Source organism: Alligator mississippiensis, chromosome 2 (genome assembly GCF_030867095.1).
Source record: "Alligator mississippiensis isolate rAllMis1 chromosome 2, rAllMis1, whole genome shotgun sequence".
In the NCBI taxonomy this organism is placed as follows: domain Eukaryota; kingdom Metazoa; phylum Chordata; order Crocodylia; family Alligatoridae; genus Alligator; species Alligator mississippiensis.
In genome coordinates, this window is record NC_081825.1 from 185,142,725 (window position 1) to 185,159,999 (window position 17,275).

The following is a 17,275-nucleotide window of genomic DNA, read 5'->3' on the forward strand; positions in this document are numbered from 1 at the left end:
TCCAGGATTTGGCAGGGGGGGAAGTGTCGGAGCAGCAACCTATGCTGTAAGGATGGCTGCCCTCCCACTCCCAACCTCCTCCCTCCCCCACCCCCACCCCCACCAACCAATGTGGGCAGACAGTGTGGGAGACTCCAGGTATTTTTAAAGACCCCCAAAGCAGCTAAGATTTCCTTTCCTTTCCATGCTCAGAGGCACGTGCCTACCCCTCCCTTTCCACCACTCACCACTCCTGTTTACCCTGCTGTCCGAGGGCAGGGGAAGCTTCAGAGCCCAGCCCTGTACAGCTCAGCAGGAGCAGGCAGGAATGGCCCTGAGGCTTCCCCCACCAGCAGGTAAAGCATGGAGCTCCCCTCTCAGCATGGAGGGGAAGTGTGGGAGGATTCCTGCATGCTTTTGGGGACCTTAAAAAAGTCCTCGTAGCTTCCTGAGTTATGTTAAAGTCCAAAAGGGGGTATACAGCCATGCCATTGCATCTCCTCTGGTTCTGTCTCTGGTGAATGCTATCTTAGAAGAATATATTTATGATCCATTTTCTTGGCTTTTAGGGTAAAAGTTACATGGTTAAATACTACAGTGAAGTGTTGTGAGATGCTCCTTTTTCAGGCTTCCCAAAGCACTAACAAGTAGGATGAGCAATGTAGAGCCTTACCTTGAAAGCTGCCCTGTATCTGCAATGCCAAGTGAAATCAGTGGAAGTGAGAGGTGTTCAGCAGTTTTAAAAATCAAGCTAACGAATGCATAGTCATTTTACAGAATCTGCTTTCCAAGAACACTTTTAAAGATTGGTGCTAAATATTATGATGCCCACAAACTAATAACTAATAGAGAATGCACCACTACTAAATATTACAAAGCACACCGTGAAGCAGCTTAAGGATAAAACAGAAACCAGAGCATTACTCTGGTGTGCAAGCGAAGTAAAAAAAAGTCTGGAGTTGACATTGCCATGATCCTGACCTACTTACGGGTTTCCTAAAAATAAAAAACCAAAGAGATAACCCAGCGTATGAACTTCTGCCAGCCTGGAGGAACCATGTCCATTCTTCTCCCCCTTCCCCTCCCTGCCCCCCTCTATGTTATGCTTTACTTATTTTTACATATCATACTTTGCTTTTATATACCATAGCAAGACTAATTTTTGTTTACAAATGAGTTAAGCTACAAGAAGCATACAAGGCATCTCACTTACCATGCACAAACCTGACAGATGGGTCTGCCTACTTACTTCTGTAATTATTAGTTCTTATTTGAGAAATCGTCATCTTAAACCTGGGTTAGAAAGTGCAAACTATCAGTATTCGTTTGTGAACTCTTAGTATTTTCCTAGTGGTGGTACACTGTAATGACGGTAAGAGCAGGAGTTTAAGGTATGTTTTCAGAGATATGTATTTTCTTGAATAAAACCATGTGCTGCAATCCATACAGTATTTCAGAACATCTTATTTATTGGGAAAATGCAAATTTAATACAGATTTAATATAAATTACAAAAACCAGTATTTTTTAAAAAACCTTCTCCCAAAAATCCCCCCAAGTAATTGATAAAGCAATCTCAGCAAATAAAGTCTTTCCCAGTTCGTTTATTTTAAAGTAGGTCATAAAAATAATCCAGGCCTTGTCCCAGCTCCCAGATGGATATTCCAGTGCCCAATTCCTTTGCAAATTCTAAGCGCACTTGGATGGACTAAGAAAAGGATACATAAGATAATTAGGTTTTACTGAGTACAAACAATTCTCCTCTTTTGTAGCTTCAGAAGTAATGCATGATCAGTTTTTAAAAACATTTGCTTCTTAGAAGCAGAAGCTGCAAAGCCTGGAATAATTCATTGGCCACTAAGAAATCAGTTGATTAAATGAACAGCACAGAAGTAAACAAAGCTACATACTGCATTGTTTTAATCTGAGTTATCATTCACACAGTGCTATAATACACCCTCAGAAAATCCTGTCACACACAGTTTCAACTCTTCCAGAGGGCTTCACAAGGGTAAAGAAAGACTTTACTACTGAAGACAATGAATGCAACTTGCCAAATGCCAAAGGGATCAGTGTTTTATAAGATGTTGTCTTCTATATCCAACCCATTTGTCCCTCTCTCAGCATCAAGTCTTAAGTCTCATGCAGAAAATTACATTTTAAAAAGATACTGTGAGATTAGTATTAAATAAATTTCCTCATGTTATGATCACCACTTTAGATTATTGAAAGAAAAAATTATTTTACAATTTTGTGTTTTTTACTTTACTCGGATTTTAAAATAAAAAAAGCTCTTTTTTTTTTTTTAGCCAGGTTATTTTTACCTTTAGAGTCTTCTGCACAAGAGCAAAGCAGCAATCTTTGAATTGCTAACATTATAGGGCAATGCTTAAAAATTTTCCAACAGGGACTAGAAAAAAACCATGGGCACATCTGCTGGCTTTTGGAATTTGTGGCTGCTTTCTACTGTATTTGAATGAGACCAGATTTAAGTGGACAAGCTCCCTCTACTTAAAGAATGAAGCAGTGGAATAAACTGCAGTGTGAAAGGGGAATAAGCGATAATTTAGAGTGGTATTAGTCAACGTAATTGCATTTATGTGAACAATCTTTCATCTTTGCCTCAGCATAGAAATCTCTTTAAACCTTATCGTTCCAACCTGTTGAGACTGGAAGGAAAAATATACTTATGCATTTAGAAATGCACAAATCACCATAGTAGAGTATCTGTTATTCACAAGGGAATGATTATTCAAAATAATTTAAAGAAATTATGCACTTAACTCAGATGATACTGCAGCAGCACGATATTAAAAACATTCTGCAAAAGGAGAATATAAAATGGCAACTTTCTGCACAGTTCAGTATTACAAAGGTGCATCTGCTTTGGGATTTGCCAAAATGTCTTCTGCCATTGTTCTAACACTGGCCTGGCTCTAGCAAGAACTTATTTAAACATGGTGATCAATACACCTGCAATCTATATCTATCTATCTATCTATCTATCTAGACTTTCCCCCTTTATATAGATACATATTAATATTGTCACCATTGCAAAAACTGGCAGAGAGCTCTTCAAAACAGATATCGCCTACCTACCCTCTCTTCTTCTCTTAATCCCCCTCTCATTTGAAGAGGGGGCATAGGTACATACCTTTAATGTTGGGTAGAAGACTGCGTGCTTTCCCCCTTTACTTCTGCAAAAAAAAAAAAAAAAAAAAATCATTTGCATTTATAATACTGGAGTTGGTAGATTTAATTAAATTTCAAGACAGTTCCATTATTTCCAGAAAAGAAGAAAATTGCACTAGGTGATATAAAAAACTACTGACTTTTTACTGAAGTTTTACTGGCCCTAAGATAAGGGAACACAGTGCTGTTGGCACACAACGATTACTAGGCTAAGAGCCAAGAAAGGTTATTTTCTCATTAGTGGTAAGTAGGTACATTGTGGTAACTGTAGGTACGCATGCACTCCATAGGCTAGATTCTACTCTACCTGTTGTGCATCTAAATGGACTTAAGCATCTAACTGTGATTCCATTCCACCCTCTTCAAATTCCTAAAAATCCATCAATGCATCTACTTCTATAACACACTATCATATGACCATTGAGTCACAAAAAAAGCTGTGAGGACAATAAGGAGGACTTCCCCATTTCTTGTATTATCAGTTTCAGGGACTCAAGCATGGTGGAATAAATTTATATTTAGGTACCTAAGTTTACTTATAACTGGAAAGGAATTTGGTCCTGTATGTCTGAGACCAGAGATTTTTGCCAGTTATTTGTTTGTTCAGTCTGTGCATGCACCTTCTCTATCTTGGTGCACCAAAGTGAGACGATATAGATTAGTGCAGGATTCGCTGTCACAGATCCCTCACAAGGGAGTTGCATGCTTGGAACTTCTGGCTTTGTCTGATCCCTCTAAGTATCCCCTGAAGCCAGCTCAGGCACAGCTTCATGAGTGGAGGTGGTGGAAAGGAGACCTGGCCTTTTGGTCCCTGACTGAAGAGTGTGTGTAGCTGAAAGGTGGACACGGGGTAAGTGGGGGGGGGGGGGGGGGGAATAAAAAGGAGGGATGGGAAGAACTAAATTAAAGGGTCTCCCTCAATCTCTAAAATATACAAAACGATACTAAACTATACGCTAAAACAATTATCTAAGTCTAAAGTTTGACTATATTTCCTGAAAGGAGTTGAAACAGGCTAAGCAAGCTGTGGACACTGTGCTCCATTTCAGACAGGGAGACGGTGGAACTGGAATGAGGGTTTCTTTCATACTGGCCTGCACACCCTTGGACTAGTACACAAGGCAGCTAGTGCGTTCAACATCTTTGATCTTGGGAACGTGTGTGACCACAGTGGAATGCACACAGGGACATAATCTGAAGAACAATCGAGGAAGACAGTTTTGACAGTGATTTACAATAGCAACCTTTGATTTTGGCTGTTACACAAATTATCATATGCCATTTAATGATTTATCATCTCTTTTCTTGGTGTTTTTGTATTTAAGTGGATCTCTTCTTGGGAACTGCAGACACAAAGATTTTCAGGTGAGGAGTTTCACTAATGAAATGTATTTTCTGAACAAGATCCCATTAACATTCAGTATAGCTAGACCTCTGTAAAAGGGAAGTAGTGATGGAAAAAAGTATTCTCTTAGATATTCCTTTCCTTTAACTCAACTGAACCCACGCAGACAGGTTGATCCTCAACGCTGCCAATCAGGCATATAGAAGGTAGTCAGGGGAAGACAGATTTTCAGGCCCAATGTACTCATTGCATCAATCTCCCTTCCAGGAGGTTCACAGATAAGAATTCACAAGATTAGGTTTTAAAGTTAGGCTATGCAGCATTGATAAAGTTTTCCTTCATCGAATTTGCTTTGCCAGGTGTCACTCAGGAAGTAGATTATGTGGAAACACAAAGGAACCCACCATTCAAGTACAGGACATCAGATTTGTAAAATACCATTGTATTTTAAAGAAGCCTTACTGAGGGCACAGGAACAAACCATCCCGCTGTGCAGGAAGAATAGCAAATGTGGCAAATGACATACTTGGCTTAGGAGAGAACACTTTGGTGAGCTTAAACACAAAAAGAAAGCTTAAAAGAAGTGGAAGCTTGGCAAAACAACTTGGGAGAAGTATAAGAAAATTGCTCGGTGTGACAGGGACCATCCCCGGGCCTGTCTAATGTAGGCCTGACCCTCTGTCTCTGGGCTACCCACCTGCCTATCTCGCCTGCCACACCTTGATGGAACAATAATTATGATGTTACTCAGGTGGAAGGTTGCCCATTTACTATCCCAATGCTAGGGGTTGCTATCCACTGCTCCAAACCTCCCCTACACAATGGCCCATGCCTCACAGATGGTATATAAATGTTGATCTGAGCCCCAGGGCATTGGATTGGTTTACTCCCTGTTGCCATGCCCCCAGTGCTGCGGTCTGCCCACCCCCTGTTGCTGTGTCTCTTGGCACTGGGGTTTGCTCCCTGTCTCTGCGCCTCCTGGCTCTGCACCCCCTGGCATTGGGGTCTGACCACCCCCTGGTGCTGGGGTCTGCCCACCCCCTGTCTCTGCAGCTCCTGGCACTGGGGTCTGATCACCACCTGTTGCTGCTCCCCCTGGCGTTGGGGTCTAATCACCCCTTGTCACTGTGCCCCCTAGCTCTGGGGTCTGATTACCCCCTGTTGCTACGCCCCCTGGCACTGGGGCTTTGCACAGTAGTGTGCCCCAATGAGGCCTCCTCCTCCAGTAGTCTCAGCTCAGTTCACTGGATAAAACAACAACATAAATATGAGCCCCTGGGCTATAACATAACACAAATCCTACAAGCCACAATCTGACTCCTTAAAAACCCCAAACTGCTCCTCGACTATTGAGTACCTACCAGCTCTGGGTACCTTGTAGTCTCCTGGAGCCTCAATAGCCATAGCAGCAGTCTGGCCAGCAGCCACAGTATTCCTGGGTAGTTCTGCTGTGCAGGAGCTCTTTTCCCCAGGCCGCTTGCCAGAGACCTCCTCTTGCCAGCCTCGGCCCTGGGGTTTATATGTGCCCAGAAGTCTATCCTCTTCCTGTCAGCTGACTGGCCTGGGTGGTTGGGGTATTAACCCTTACCCTTCTGGTGCTTGGTGTTCCTATAGACTCGGGTCTTAAAGGGGCAGCCCTGCCTCTTAGTAACATGGCTAGTGTTCCCTGTTACACTCGGGCATGCAGGGATGAAGCCAGGAAGGCCAAAGCACAATTGGAGTTGCAGCTAGCAAGGGATGTGAAGGGTAACAAGAAGGGTTTCTATAAATATGTTAGCAAAAATAGGAAGGTTAGGGAAATTGTGGGCCCCTTACTGTATGGGGGAGGCAACCTACTGACAGATGATGATGAAAAGGCTGAAACATTCAATGCCTTTTTTACCTCGGTTTTCACAGGCAAGGTCAACTTCCAGACTACTTCACCTGGCAGCACAGTTTGGGGAGAAGGTGAGCAACTCTCAGTGGTGAAAGAACAGGTTAGGGACTATTTAGAAAAGCTAGACATGTACAAGTCTCTGGGGCAGGATGCGGTGCATCCGAAAGTGCTGAGGGAGTTGGCTGATGTGATTGCAGAGCCACTGGTGATTATCTATGAAAACTCATGGTGATTGGGGGAGGTCCCAGACAATTAGAAAAGGACAAATATATTACTCATCTGTAAGAAAGGGAAGAAGGAGGATCAAGGGAACTCTTGACCAGTCAATCTCTTCTCAGTCCCCAGAAAAATCATGGAGCACATCCTCATAAAATCAATTTATAAGCACTTGCAGGAGAAGAAGTTGATTAGGAACAGTCAGCATGGTTTCACCAAGGGCAAGTCATGTCTGAACCTGATTGCCTTCTATGATGAGATAACTGGCTCTGTGGATGCAAGTAAAGCAGTAGATGTAGTATACCTTGAATTTAGCAGGATTTTTATACTGTTTCCCATAGCATTCTTGCAAGCAAGCTGAGGAAATATGGGTTGGATAAATGGGTTGTAAGGTGGATAGAAAGCTGGCTGGATTGTCAGGCTCAATGTCTAGCTGGCAGTCAGTATCAAGTGGAGTACCTCAGGGGTTGGTCCTGAGGCTGGTTTTGTTCAATAAATTCATTAACAATCTGGAAGATGGAATGGATTGCACCCTCAGCAAGTTCATGCATGACACCAAGCTGAAGGGTGTAGTACATACACTGCATGGTAGGGCTAGGATTCAGTGACCTAGACAAATTGGAGGATTGGGCCAAAAGAAATCTTGTGAGATTCAACAAGGACAAATGCAAAGTCCTGCACTTAGGATGGAAGAATCCCATGCACTGCTACAGGCTTGGGTCCAAATGGTTAAGTAGCAGCTTTTTAGAAAAGGACTTGGGGGTTACAGTGGACAATAACATGGATATGAGTCAGCAGTGTGCCCTTGTTGCCAAGAAGACTAATGGCATATTGGGCTGCATTAGTAGGAGCATTGCCAGCAGACAGAGAGAAGTAACTATTCTCCTCTATTCTGTACTGGTGAGACCACATCTGAAGTACTATGTTCGATTTTGGGGCCCTCACTATAGAAAGGATGTGGCCAGATTGGAGAGAGTCCAGCGGAGAGTAACAAAAATGGTTTGTATGCTGGGACACATAACTTATGAGGAGAGGCTTATGGAACTGGTCTTATTTAGTCTGCAAAAGAGGAGACTGAGAGGGGATTGATAGCAACCTTCACCTCCCTGAAGGGGGGTTCCAAAGAGGATGGAGCTAGACTGTTCTTAGTGGTGGCAATTGACAGAATAAGGAGCAATTGTCTCAAGTTGCAGCAAGGGAAGCTTAGGTTGGATATTAGGAAAAACTTTCCTTCTAGGAGGGTGGTGAAGCACTGGAACAAGTTACCCAGAGTTTTGGTGGAATCTCCATCCTAGGAGGTTTTTAAGGTCTGGCTTGATGAAGCCCTGACTGGAACGATCTAGTTGGAGATGGTCCTGCTTTGAGCAGGGGGTTGGACTAGATCAGCATGGATTCTGGTTTTCTCTGATTTAAAAATATCTCCTATTTTCTGTTTTAAAAAACTAACCCTAAATCCACATTTTTCCTTATTTAAAATGAAACATCGCTATATATCTATCTATATATTACATCATGGAAAAATGTGGATTTGGGGTTACTTTTTTTTAAACCAAAAATTGGGGATTTTTTAAAATCAGAGAAAACCAGGATCCATGTAGATCAGCATCTCTCAATCTGTGGGTCATGACCCAAAAGTGGGTCACAAGAATGAAAGGGTTGCAAACACATTTTAAAATGGATCAAAAAACTTTTAAAATGAATTATTCTTTAAAGAAGAAAAATGCAGGAAACGGTGGCTTTTTCCCTTGCAGGCTGGCATAGGTCCAGGCTGCAAGGGGCTGCTTGGGACTCCCCATGCCCCCCACACACCACCACCTGCCCCACACACTGAGGGGCTGAGGGCAGGGGGCAGTGGGTAGGGACTGGCCATCAATGTTTACAAATGGGTCCTGGTACAAAAAAGGTTGAGAAACACTGGACTACATGATCTCTCGAGGTCCCTTCCAACCCTAATTTTCTGAGTCTATGATTTACGTTTTCAGAGCAAGTCTTCATATTCAGATGAAAAGGAAATTCTATTAGAAGTAGCCTGTCTATGACTGCGTCTCCAGCTGGACTTCACAATGGAGGCAGGTAGACATGGATCATGATTTTATTGACTTTCAAGTGACAAAAAGAACCGTGATATCATTTGACATATGCAAAGTAAAGTCAAAACAGGATGCCTGAAAACTCACAATGAGAGATGACAAATCCCAGGCCGCCTTATAGAATTAAAAGAAGAAGTGAACAAACCAGTAAATATTACTGAGTTCTGGTAACAGAGGTATGAAGCAAATATGTCTAACAATGCAAGAGAAATTCAGAATTTGTAGCTACAATGGGGATTGAATTAATAAAGTGAAACTGCTGGGTTCAGAGTTCCAAAAAAATATTTCAGCCCATTAGTTACTGCCTTAGTTACAGGGGAGAGGAGAGAGAGAGATGGTGCTGGTGGGAAATTAAAAAAAACAACCAGTTGCCCACAGAAGGATTGCATTCGAATTCTGCATCAAGGATTGCATCAAATCAAATAGGGTTGATTTTTCAACTGATAAGAGAGATGCCGTAGAAATTCTGGGTTTCAGCAGAAAAAGGTACACCTGGGAATACACCATCAACCCCTAGACCAGGCCAGCATCAGCTAAGGGAGAAATACTAAGAGAGTTGAGAGAAGCTGTGACAGCAGAAAACACAGTAAGAATGGATTATTTCAACTATCCACAAATAGACTGGGTCAATCTGATATCAGGTAGGGATGCAGAGACCAAATTTCTTTACATTATAAAAGACTGTGTTCTGGAGCATTTAATGCTGGAACCTACAAGAAGAAAAGCCATTCTTGACCTAGTCCTAAGTAATGACAGGATTTGGTACCAGAGGACTGGAAGGTTGCAAATTTGACTCCTATATTTAAAAAAAAAGGCTCTAGAGGGGATGCAGGAAACTACATGCTGGTGAGCCTAACTTCTCTTCCTGAAAAACTGGTAGAAAAAATAATGATGATAAAAAAAAAAGAATTGTTCAGCACATAGATGAACATGACTTGCTGGGAAGTAATCAACATGGCTTTGCAGACATATCTTACCATTCCAACATACTTCTAAGGATCTGACCTGGTGCAGTCTGAGACTAAAGCTTGTTTTAGCTACATTTATTATTTCATTCACCCTTGCCTGGCTTATTTTGGTTCCCTGAAACCCTCTTTCCTATTAGCTGTTGACACAGTTGACAAATGGGAGACTCTCAGTGTACTGAATTTGATCACACATTCTAGTTAACCAGCAATTCAGTGTTTACTGAACCATGCCCCCAAATATACACAGAACGGTAAGGAAAGACTGCAACTCACTTCTTGTATTCAAAATAATGTTCAGCTATTTGTTCATCCCAAATGATTTTCGGTTTGTGTTCCTTCAGGGTTTCAATGTACCTATAAATTAAAATCACAAGTACAGAATTACAGTTCTTTTCAGAACACTAACAAAGTTAAACAATCAGTTTTTTTTTTTAAAAAGCTATTTTACCCATGCTCATACAAGGTTTATAGAACAGGTTGAACAGTTTACTCAGTGATATCCTCCCGCCAGCAGCTGGATGCATCAGTCGCAAATAATATTTTTTAAGCCAGTTATGCAGATTGCTAAGTCTGTATATTTTTTTAAAGAAACAGGAATGTATTCACATATGTATTTCCATATTTGGCTCTGCTGTAGCTCACCCACTGTGGTGCTTGAATGTCCTTGTGGAGTGTTTCTAGGACACTTAAATCAGGAATTTGAACTCATTTCTCCCAGCTGATAGTATGCAAGACACATCTCTAGGCCACCACTCCAACAAGATTCAATATTACATGTCACTGGTAGATGCTGAATAAAGCTGTTTCATAAAAAGCTTAGCTAGGTCTTTTGAAATAGGTAGCTTACATGTGTGCTGCATTTCTTCTTAGCTTGGGAACTGTGGACAACACATTTTTACTTTATGTTGCCCAGTTCACTTATTGCATCTCACTTCATCAGATGCTTGGGTTGGCAAAAACTTATCCAATTCTGATTTAGTTCATCTATAAAGTCTCTCTCTACTCTGCTTTCTGCCTGACTTCAGGCTAACACAGCTAACTACCTACCTATGTACATTCAAGATAGATTTGTTTTATTCAGACAGGACGGATGTTAGGGTGTTTGAGCCTGGGCTTCCAAGTCCCAGGATATTTCCTGCTCCACCACACACAGCCTATATAACCTTAGCAAATCACTTAGGGCTTTTCTGCATGGGGAAGTTAGTATGTGGTAAGCTAGGATATGAATTTACAGGCAAACTAGCTACTCTGAACTAACACCCCGTGTGGCCAGCCTCAGTGTGCAGTAGCTTACTTCACTTTCCTACTTTGGAATTGGAGCAAACTGCCTCTTACTTGCATACACAAATATCAAGTGACTGTGCAGTAACCAGAGCTACTGTGCAGTAGTGTCACCAAACAGCTTTTAGGTAACACTGACTGCACACTAATTTGTTACTACTGCGCAGTAGCACCACATCACACTTTGTGCCATGTGACGCTACCACGCAGTAGTAACGAGCTACTGCACAGTCTGCGTCTCGTGTAGACATGGCCACTGACATGATGTTATGAGAGTGAAATTGGGAAGAGTCAGTTTGCAGTAGCTATTGTCTTGTAAATTCATACCCTAGCTGACTTTGCAATAAATTCCACATGTAGGCAAAAACCTCATCTCTGTGTGCCTTGGTTTTTCTACTGTAAAATGGCAACAGCTGTGCTTCCTACCTCATTAGAGTGCTGTGAGACTCAATAAATTAAAAGACTATGAGATACTCAGACACTACAGAAATAGGGGCTGTATAAAAATCATTAACAACTTTCTCTCTCAAGCATGCCAGCCTGCCGCTTGTGTATAAAGCTTCCCTTTCTCTAGGTGGAAGGTTGACTTTAACTCTATTCGTATCATTCCTGACTGGACATTACTGGGCTTTTTGTCATCTCCCAAACGAAAGCACAGTGTTCTTTCGATAAACCGAATCAATGATTTGAACCCATTCCCACTTTGCAATGCATTGCTTTATGGTTGTACCTGGAGATAACTCAGCAGGCAACAATATGATTCTAAGGTAGCATTATTTAAGACTTCTCTCTCTATTTCTGCAAGGTTGATTAAAACCAGCTCTTCTATAACATAAGTCTCATTATAGGCAAAATTCTTCTCCTCATGATAACATTCACAGGAATAAATTACACTTTAAATCTTTTTATTTTTAAATGAAAAGTTTCCATCACCCAAGCTAAACACGGTATAACTGATTTCCATCAACCATTATCCTGACCCTGCTCATCCTGAAATACCATCAGACTATACATGTAAAAAGAAAAAAAAAAAAGGGAAACTTATTTGAATGTGATAAAGATTTATTCTCTCCTTTCTTATTATTACGAATGCAATTACAGCATTCCATTGAAAATGGACTATTTTCATCCCTCAGCTGCGGTTTTGCTTGGTTGTGTTGGTAAACAGTCGCTCTATGATTCAAATGCCACTCTGAGCAGAGACAAGAATTTTAGATTTATACAGTGCATTTCATGTTTAAGCTATCTTCCACTGCTTCACAAAATGAGTTCAAGTGCAGTGCTTCAGTGTCTGTGGTGGCAAACACATTGTGCCATAGTAGCTATTACTTTTCAGCAGCTACAGCATGCATGCAGCACCCTGAGCACTGAAACTTTCCATTGACAGGTAGTACCAGATTAAGGTTCTTGACCTCTTTTCACAAAGAGTGCACAGAATCGTGAACTGCTACGGGGACAATTATCAAACACGGATAGGCAGAAACTATCTCGTTTTCCTGTTTAAAATTCACAGACCGCACTTGACACAGTGCTCCATTCTGTGCCTGCAGCCACAGTAGCATTAAAAGCAAGAGTTCTGGTTTATGATGTGGGCTCAGATACACCTCAGAGAAGAGCGTGTTACTAGCCAAGCCTCCTGCTGGCACATAGTTTTCCCTTTCTGCATAGGATATTAGAAAAAGAAATTCTTAATTCTTTGCTAAAAATCCCAACAGAATTAAAGAATGGTCAGCATATGCACAGACAGGACACATGGCAACTTTCACAGATTTGTACATTTATGGTGAGCTGTATAGCCAGAAGAAATGCACAGATCAGGGCTATCCAACTGGTGGCTCACAAAGGCTGAGTATGCCACCTGCAGGATCCTACCCATCTGCTACTCCCCCCATTTCTCTTTCTGTGGAAGTGGTTGGGGTCTTCAGGTTCCCCCTCCTTGCTCCACCCTGGAGTGGCACAGTGGCAGGGGGCTCTGGGGTGCCTGTGCTGCGTGCTCAGCAAGGGAAGGAGCTGAGCTGTGTGTGCAGTGGAGGAGAGGGACTGCCCATGTGGCATGTCCATCTGGGAGGAAGGTTAGGGTGGGCAGTGGAGGCACTGGGCTGCCTGTGAAGCTGTGGGTGGGGGCTGTTTTTTTCTTGGACTTCTCTAAGGCACTGATCAACACAATGTTGCCCAAAAAATTCATTTATCTTCACAAGGCAGGCAAGGTCCTTTAAGTAGATGCGGTATCTTTTATTAGACTGAATAAAAGATATCACTTCTACTCAAAGAATCTTGCCTGCCTATGTCCTTAGACCAACACAGTTACAACCAAAAACCCAGTTTATCTTCCCAACATCCTGAAGGTTTGTGCTATTACCCTTGCTTTAGAGATGGGGGAAGGAGGCACAAATTTAAGGCACAAATATGTATGCCCAACAAGAAGCACAAAGGACCTTATTTGTAATGGAACACTATAAAACGCTCAAGAAACCCCTTTAAAATGGCATGCTCAAAGCTTAGTTCCCATTGTCTTCAGTTGCAGTTGGAAGTGCTCAATGCTTCTGCAAATCAAGTTTCAGATATCTCGGGTTGGGAGACCACAGTGAGGTTATCCATGAAAAGTTTGGTTGAAGTGAGTTATTCAGTACCACAGCACCTGTAAGACAGACAAGGACAGGCTGTCTTCAAGTACCCTAATGCAGAGACCAGCCCCTCTCTTCCTCCAATCCTCTGCCTTATTCATAGTTTCATAGTTGGTAGGGTCGGAAGGGACCTGAGCAGATCATCAAGTCCGACCCCCTGCCATGGGCAGGAAAGAAAGCTGGGGTCAAACGACCCCAGCAAGGTGTCTATTTAACCTCCTTTTGAAGACCCCCAGGGTAGGAGCCAGCACCACTTCCCTTGGAAGTTGGTTCCAGATCCTAGCCGCCCTGACTGTGAAGTAGTGCTTCCTGATATGTAGCCTGAGCCTACTCTCAGTCAACTTATGGCCGTTATTCCTTGTTACTCCCGGTAGTGCTCCGGAGAACAGGGACTCCCCAATGCCTACTGGTCCCCCTTGGAAAGTTTATAGACAGCCACCAGATCCCCTCTCAGCCTTCTCTTGTGGAGGTTGAACAGGTTCAGGTCCTGTAGCCTCTCTTCGTAGGGCCTGTCTTGCTGTCCCCGGATCATGGGAGTGGCCCTCCTCTAGATCTTCTTGATGCTGTCCACATCCCTCCTAAAGTGTAGCGCCCAGAACTGGACACAGTACTCCAACTGCGGCCTGACCAGTGCCGCATAGAGGGCATATTGGACCCGCTCGTGATGCATCTGTGGATGCATGACAAGGTGTGGTTAGCCTTACTGACCGTGTCCCCACACTGTCGGCCCACGTTCATCTTGGAATCAATAGTGACTCCAAGATCCTTTTCTGCCTCTGTGCTGACGAGAAGGGAGTTCCCCAGCCTGTAGGTATGCTGCTGGTTCTTCCTCCCTAGGTTCGCTATACATCTTTTGAAACAAATAAGGCAGCAAGATTTGCAGACAACAGTTTTATTCCCTACACAACACAAATTCATCCCCAGAGTCTACTCTACCCTACTCACTAAATTAGAAAGGTGCCTTGTGGAAAGCACAGTGTGAATTTGTGAGGCACCAAATATTGGGTAACTTTAATTCAATCAATTCCTGGTCTGAGTGCTTGATGTGTCAACCAATATTTTAAAAAGTTTTTTCAGTGTATAAACAACTACAGTTAAAAAAAAATGAAAAATCAAAATTCCAACATACGGCACCATAAAGACTCCATATGGATCAGCTGCAGGGAACCTTCAGATGCACAGCATATGCCTCTACTACTTGAGCTAATTGAGCAAATGGTGGAGAGTTATAGCCAACTACTATTTGGACCTGTCACCAAGGGAAGGACGAACTCATTTGCTGGTAAGTTTTGTTCCAGACAGCAGCAGAATGTTACGGTTTGGGAGTTTATTCCAGATTCTGGAAGGGAGCATTCTCTAGTGGTTACACATACTGCCACTTACCCCTTAGCCTGCCCTTCCCTTTAGCCAGCCCCTTTCCAACTCCAGAGTTCTTCCCCAGATATTGTTCCCTGTCTCCCACTTCTAGTCTGTCCTTTTCTGTTATCACCTCCCCAGCTTTTTCCTCTTTTTCTCCACCTCTTACCATTGCCAGACTGCCCCTTCTGTTCCTATCTTTTTACTAGTCTTCCTGGGGGGCTGAGGTGGTGTGCGTGCTAAGGCATGTGGTTGAAGTTGCAAGTTCAAGGCCATAACAGAAGTGCTAACGGCATGACCTGTCAGATTCCAATAAACCTGCAAATTCAGCTAAATACTAGGCCTGTGCAAAGCAGCAAGTATTTGCTTTGGATTCGGATTTGGCCAATTTGGAGGGACAATGATTTGATTCAGTGATTAGAATCACTGTCCCGATTCAATTCAGCCAATTCGGCTTCGGAGATTCGGCACTGATTCAACCATAGACTATAATGGAGAATCACTAAAATACCTATACCAGATGAACACAGCAGGGATGGTAGCCTCTTCTGAGGGCATGAAGCCTGCCAAGTTTCAAGGAGATAGATGCAGGGGTTTCTGGGAAACTGCACCTCAAGGTTGTGAAAGCAAATAAAAAAAAGGAAATAGGTGCTGAGTGAGGAGGGTGGCACTCACTCTGTCTGCATATGGAGCTTGGGGATCCTCAGCAGTGGGAGATTCACCTTCAGGAACACCAGCTGCTCCACCAAAGCAGGATCCAAGGAAATGTGGTGGGGTGTCACAACATCCTCAGCAATGCTGAACACCCTCTCACTTGGAACACTGGTCGGTGGACAGGACAGGTGTTCCTGGGCAACTGTGGCAAGATCCTGCTACACCTGGCTGCGCGTTGCCCAATAGGCCAAGGGGTCGCAGTGCAGTGGCTCTACGTCCTTTGCGAGATAGGTAGGCACCAAGGCCTCTGTGCTACCTGCCTGATGGTGGGGTCTGATGCCTCTGGGCCCCAACAATTGAAGCCATGCCCTTGGCCCACATTGGCAATGGCTGTGGGGGAGGAGATTGGCTTGTGGTTGGGAGTGCTGGCATGGGAAAGTGGATCCCCTTCTTTCACGTCCCCCCACCTCTGCCCTTCTGCCTCCTTGACTCTCTTCACCAGCACCTCCATTCAGTGATCCAGGGTTTTGGTGCTGCAGATGCTTCCTTTCACCCTTGGGTTGTACATGCCTGCCAGCATGTAGACCGTACTGGACTGCAACAGATCCTGCCATTGTTTGATGCCCTCCTTCAGCTCCTTCACCAGTGCTTGCACCTCTAGTGAAAGTGGCTTGCTCCAGCCAGGAACACTGATCCCCCGGAAGCTCTCCACATGGCTCTGAAATTCCCTCACTACAGGGATCACTTGGCTAAGGAGGACATTGCCAGCACTGAGGCGCTCAGTGACCTCAAGGAATGGCTTGAGGAACACAAGATCTGGGAGATGGTATCCCACTTTGTTTTGTTAAGGGAGCCACTGATGCCAATCTCCCCGACAAAGGCCATCTCATGAATAGCCTTCTGTTGCTCGACCAGCCTTTCTAGCATCAGGTACGTGGAGTTCCACTGAGTCCCCACATCCTACATGATTCTGTGCCATGGGATGCTTAGCTCTGCCTGCTTGTCTGCAGCATCTTATCCCCCTTGATGCTCCAGTGGAAGTAGTCCACCACCTTCCTGCATTTCGAAATTAGCTGGCTGGTAGTGGCAGCACCATCACCGGGAGCCCAGTCCCCCTCCAAGGCATCCCTGACTACGAGGAGGAACTTGTGTGCCACCCAGCGGATGCCAACAAAGTTGGCATCACGCACCACCTTGACCATACTGGCCCTGTTGTTGGTGACCATGAACCCGCAGGTGAGCCTGCATTGCCCATTAAGCCACCCTTGCACCACACGGTTCATGGCCTGCCTTCCGCAGCTTCTTCCTCAAGCCTCTTACAGGGAGGGTACCACCGTCCTGCTAAAGGTGGTGCATGTGGGCACCTGGCATGATGGGGCCACAGGTGCCATTAGCCACTTGAACTCTGGAAGCTCAACAAAGGAGAAGGGCTGGCCATCCAGAGCAAGCATCTCCCCCGTGCTCTGGGTGATCTCGCTCTCCTTTGGAATGTGCCACCACTTGTCTCCGCTTTTCCCGCACTGGTCCAGGGTGGCCTGCCTCTGCTTCTTGGGGATGGGGGCTTTGAAGCAAAAAGGGGACTTCTTTTTGGGCACCACATCTCTGTGGTGGCGAAGTGTTTCACCTCCTTGCCCTGGTTGATCTGCCTTTGGTAGTGCTGGCAAATAGCATACTTGGGATCATCTGCCACCTCAA

The 17,275-nt window shown here is 43.9% G+C and overlaps 1 protein-coding gene across 7 annotated transcripts in view; it reads right to left on the minus strand.

The window, feature by feature from the left end:
- Window positions 1–1,423: 1,423 nt before the first annotated feature.
- Window positions 1,424–17,275, minus strand: part of CHID1 (chitinase domain containing 1) — a 285,318-nt gene continuing 269,466 nt past the window's right edge. For 4 of the 7 annotated variants that reach the window (XM_059722566.1, XM_059722568.1, XM_059722563.1 and 1 more), the window contains 4 exons: window positions 9,939–10,019; window positions 3,133–3,175; window positions 2,763–2,799; window positions 1,424–1,686 (listed from right to left, as the gene is read on the minus strand). In XM_059722566.1, coding sequence (XP_059578549.1) covers window positions 1,598–1,686; window positions 2,763–2,799; window positions 3,133–3,175; window positions 9,939–10,019 — 250 coding nt within the window. In that variant the 3' untranslated portion in view covers window positions 1,424–1,597. Of the gene's footprint in view, window positions 1,687–2,762; window positions 2,800–3,132; window positions 3,176–9,938; window positions 13,585–17,275 lie in introns of those variants that run through there. The other 3 variants (XM_059722569.1, XM_059722565.1, XM_059722567.1) reach the window with 2 other exon arrangements.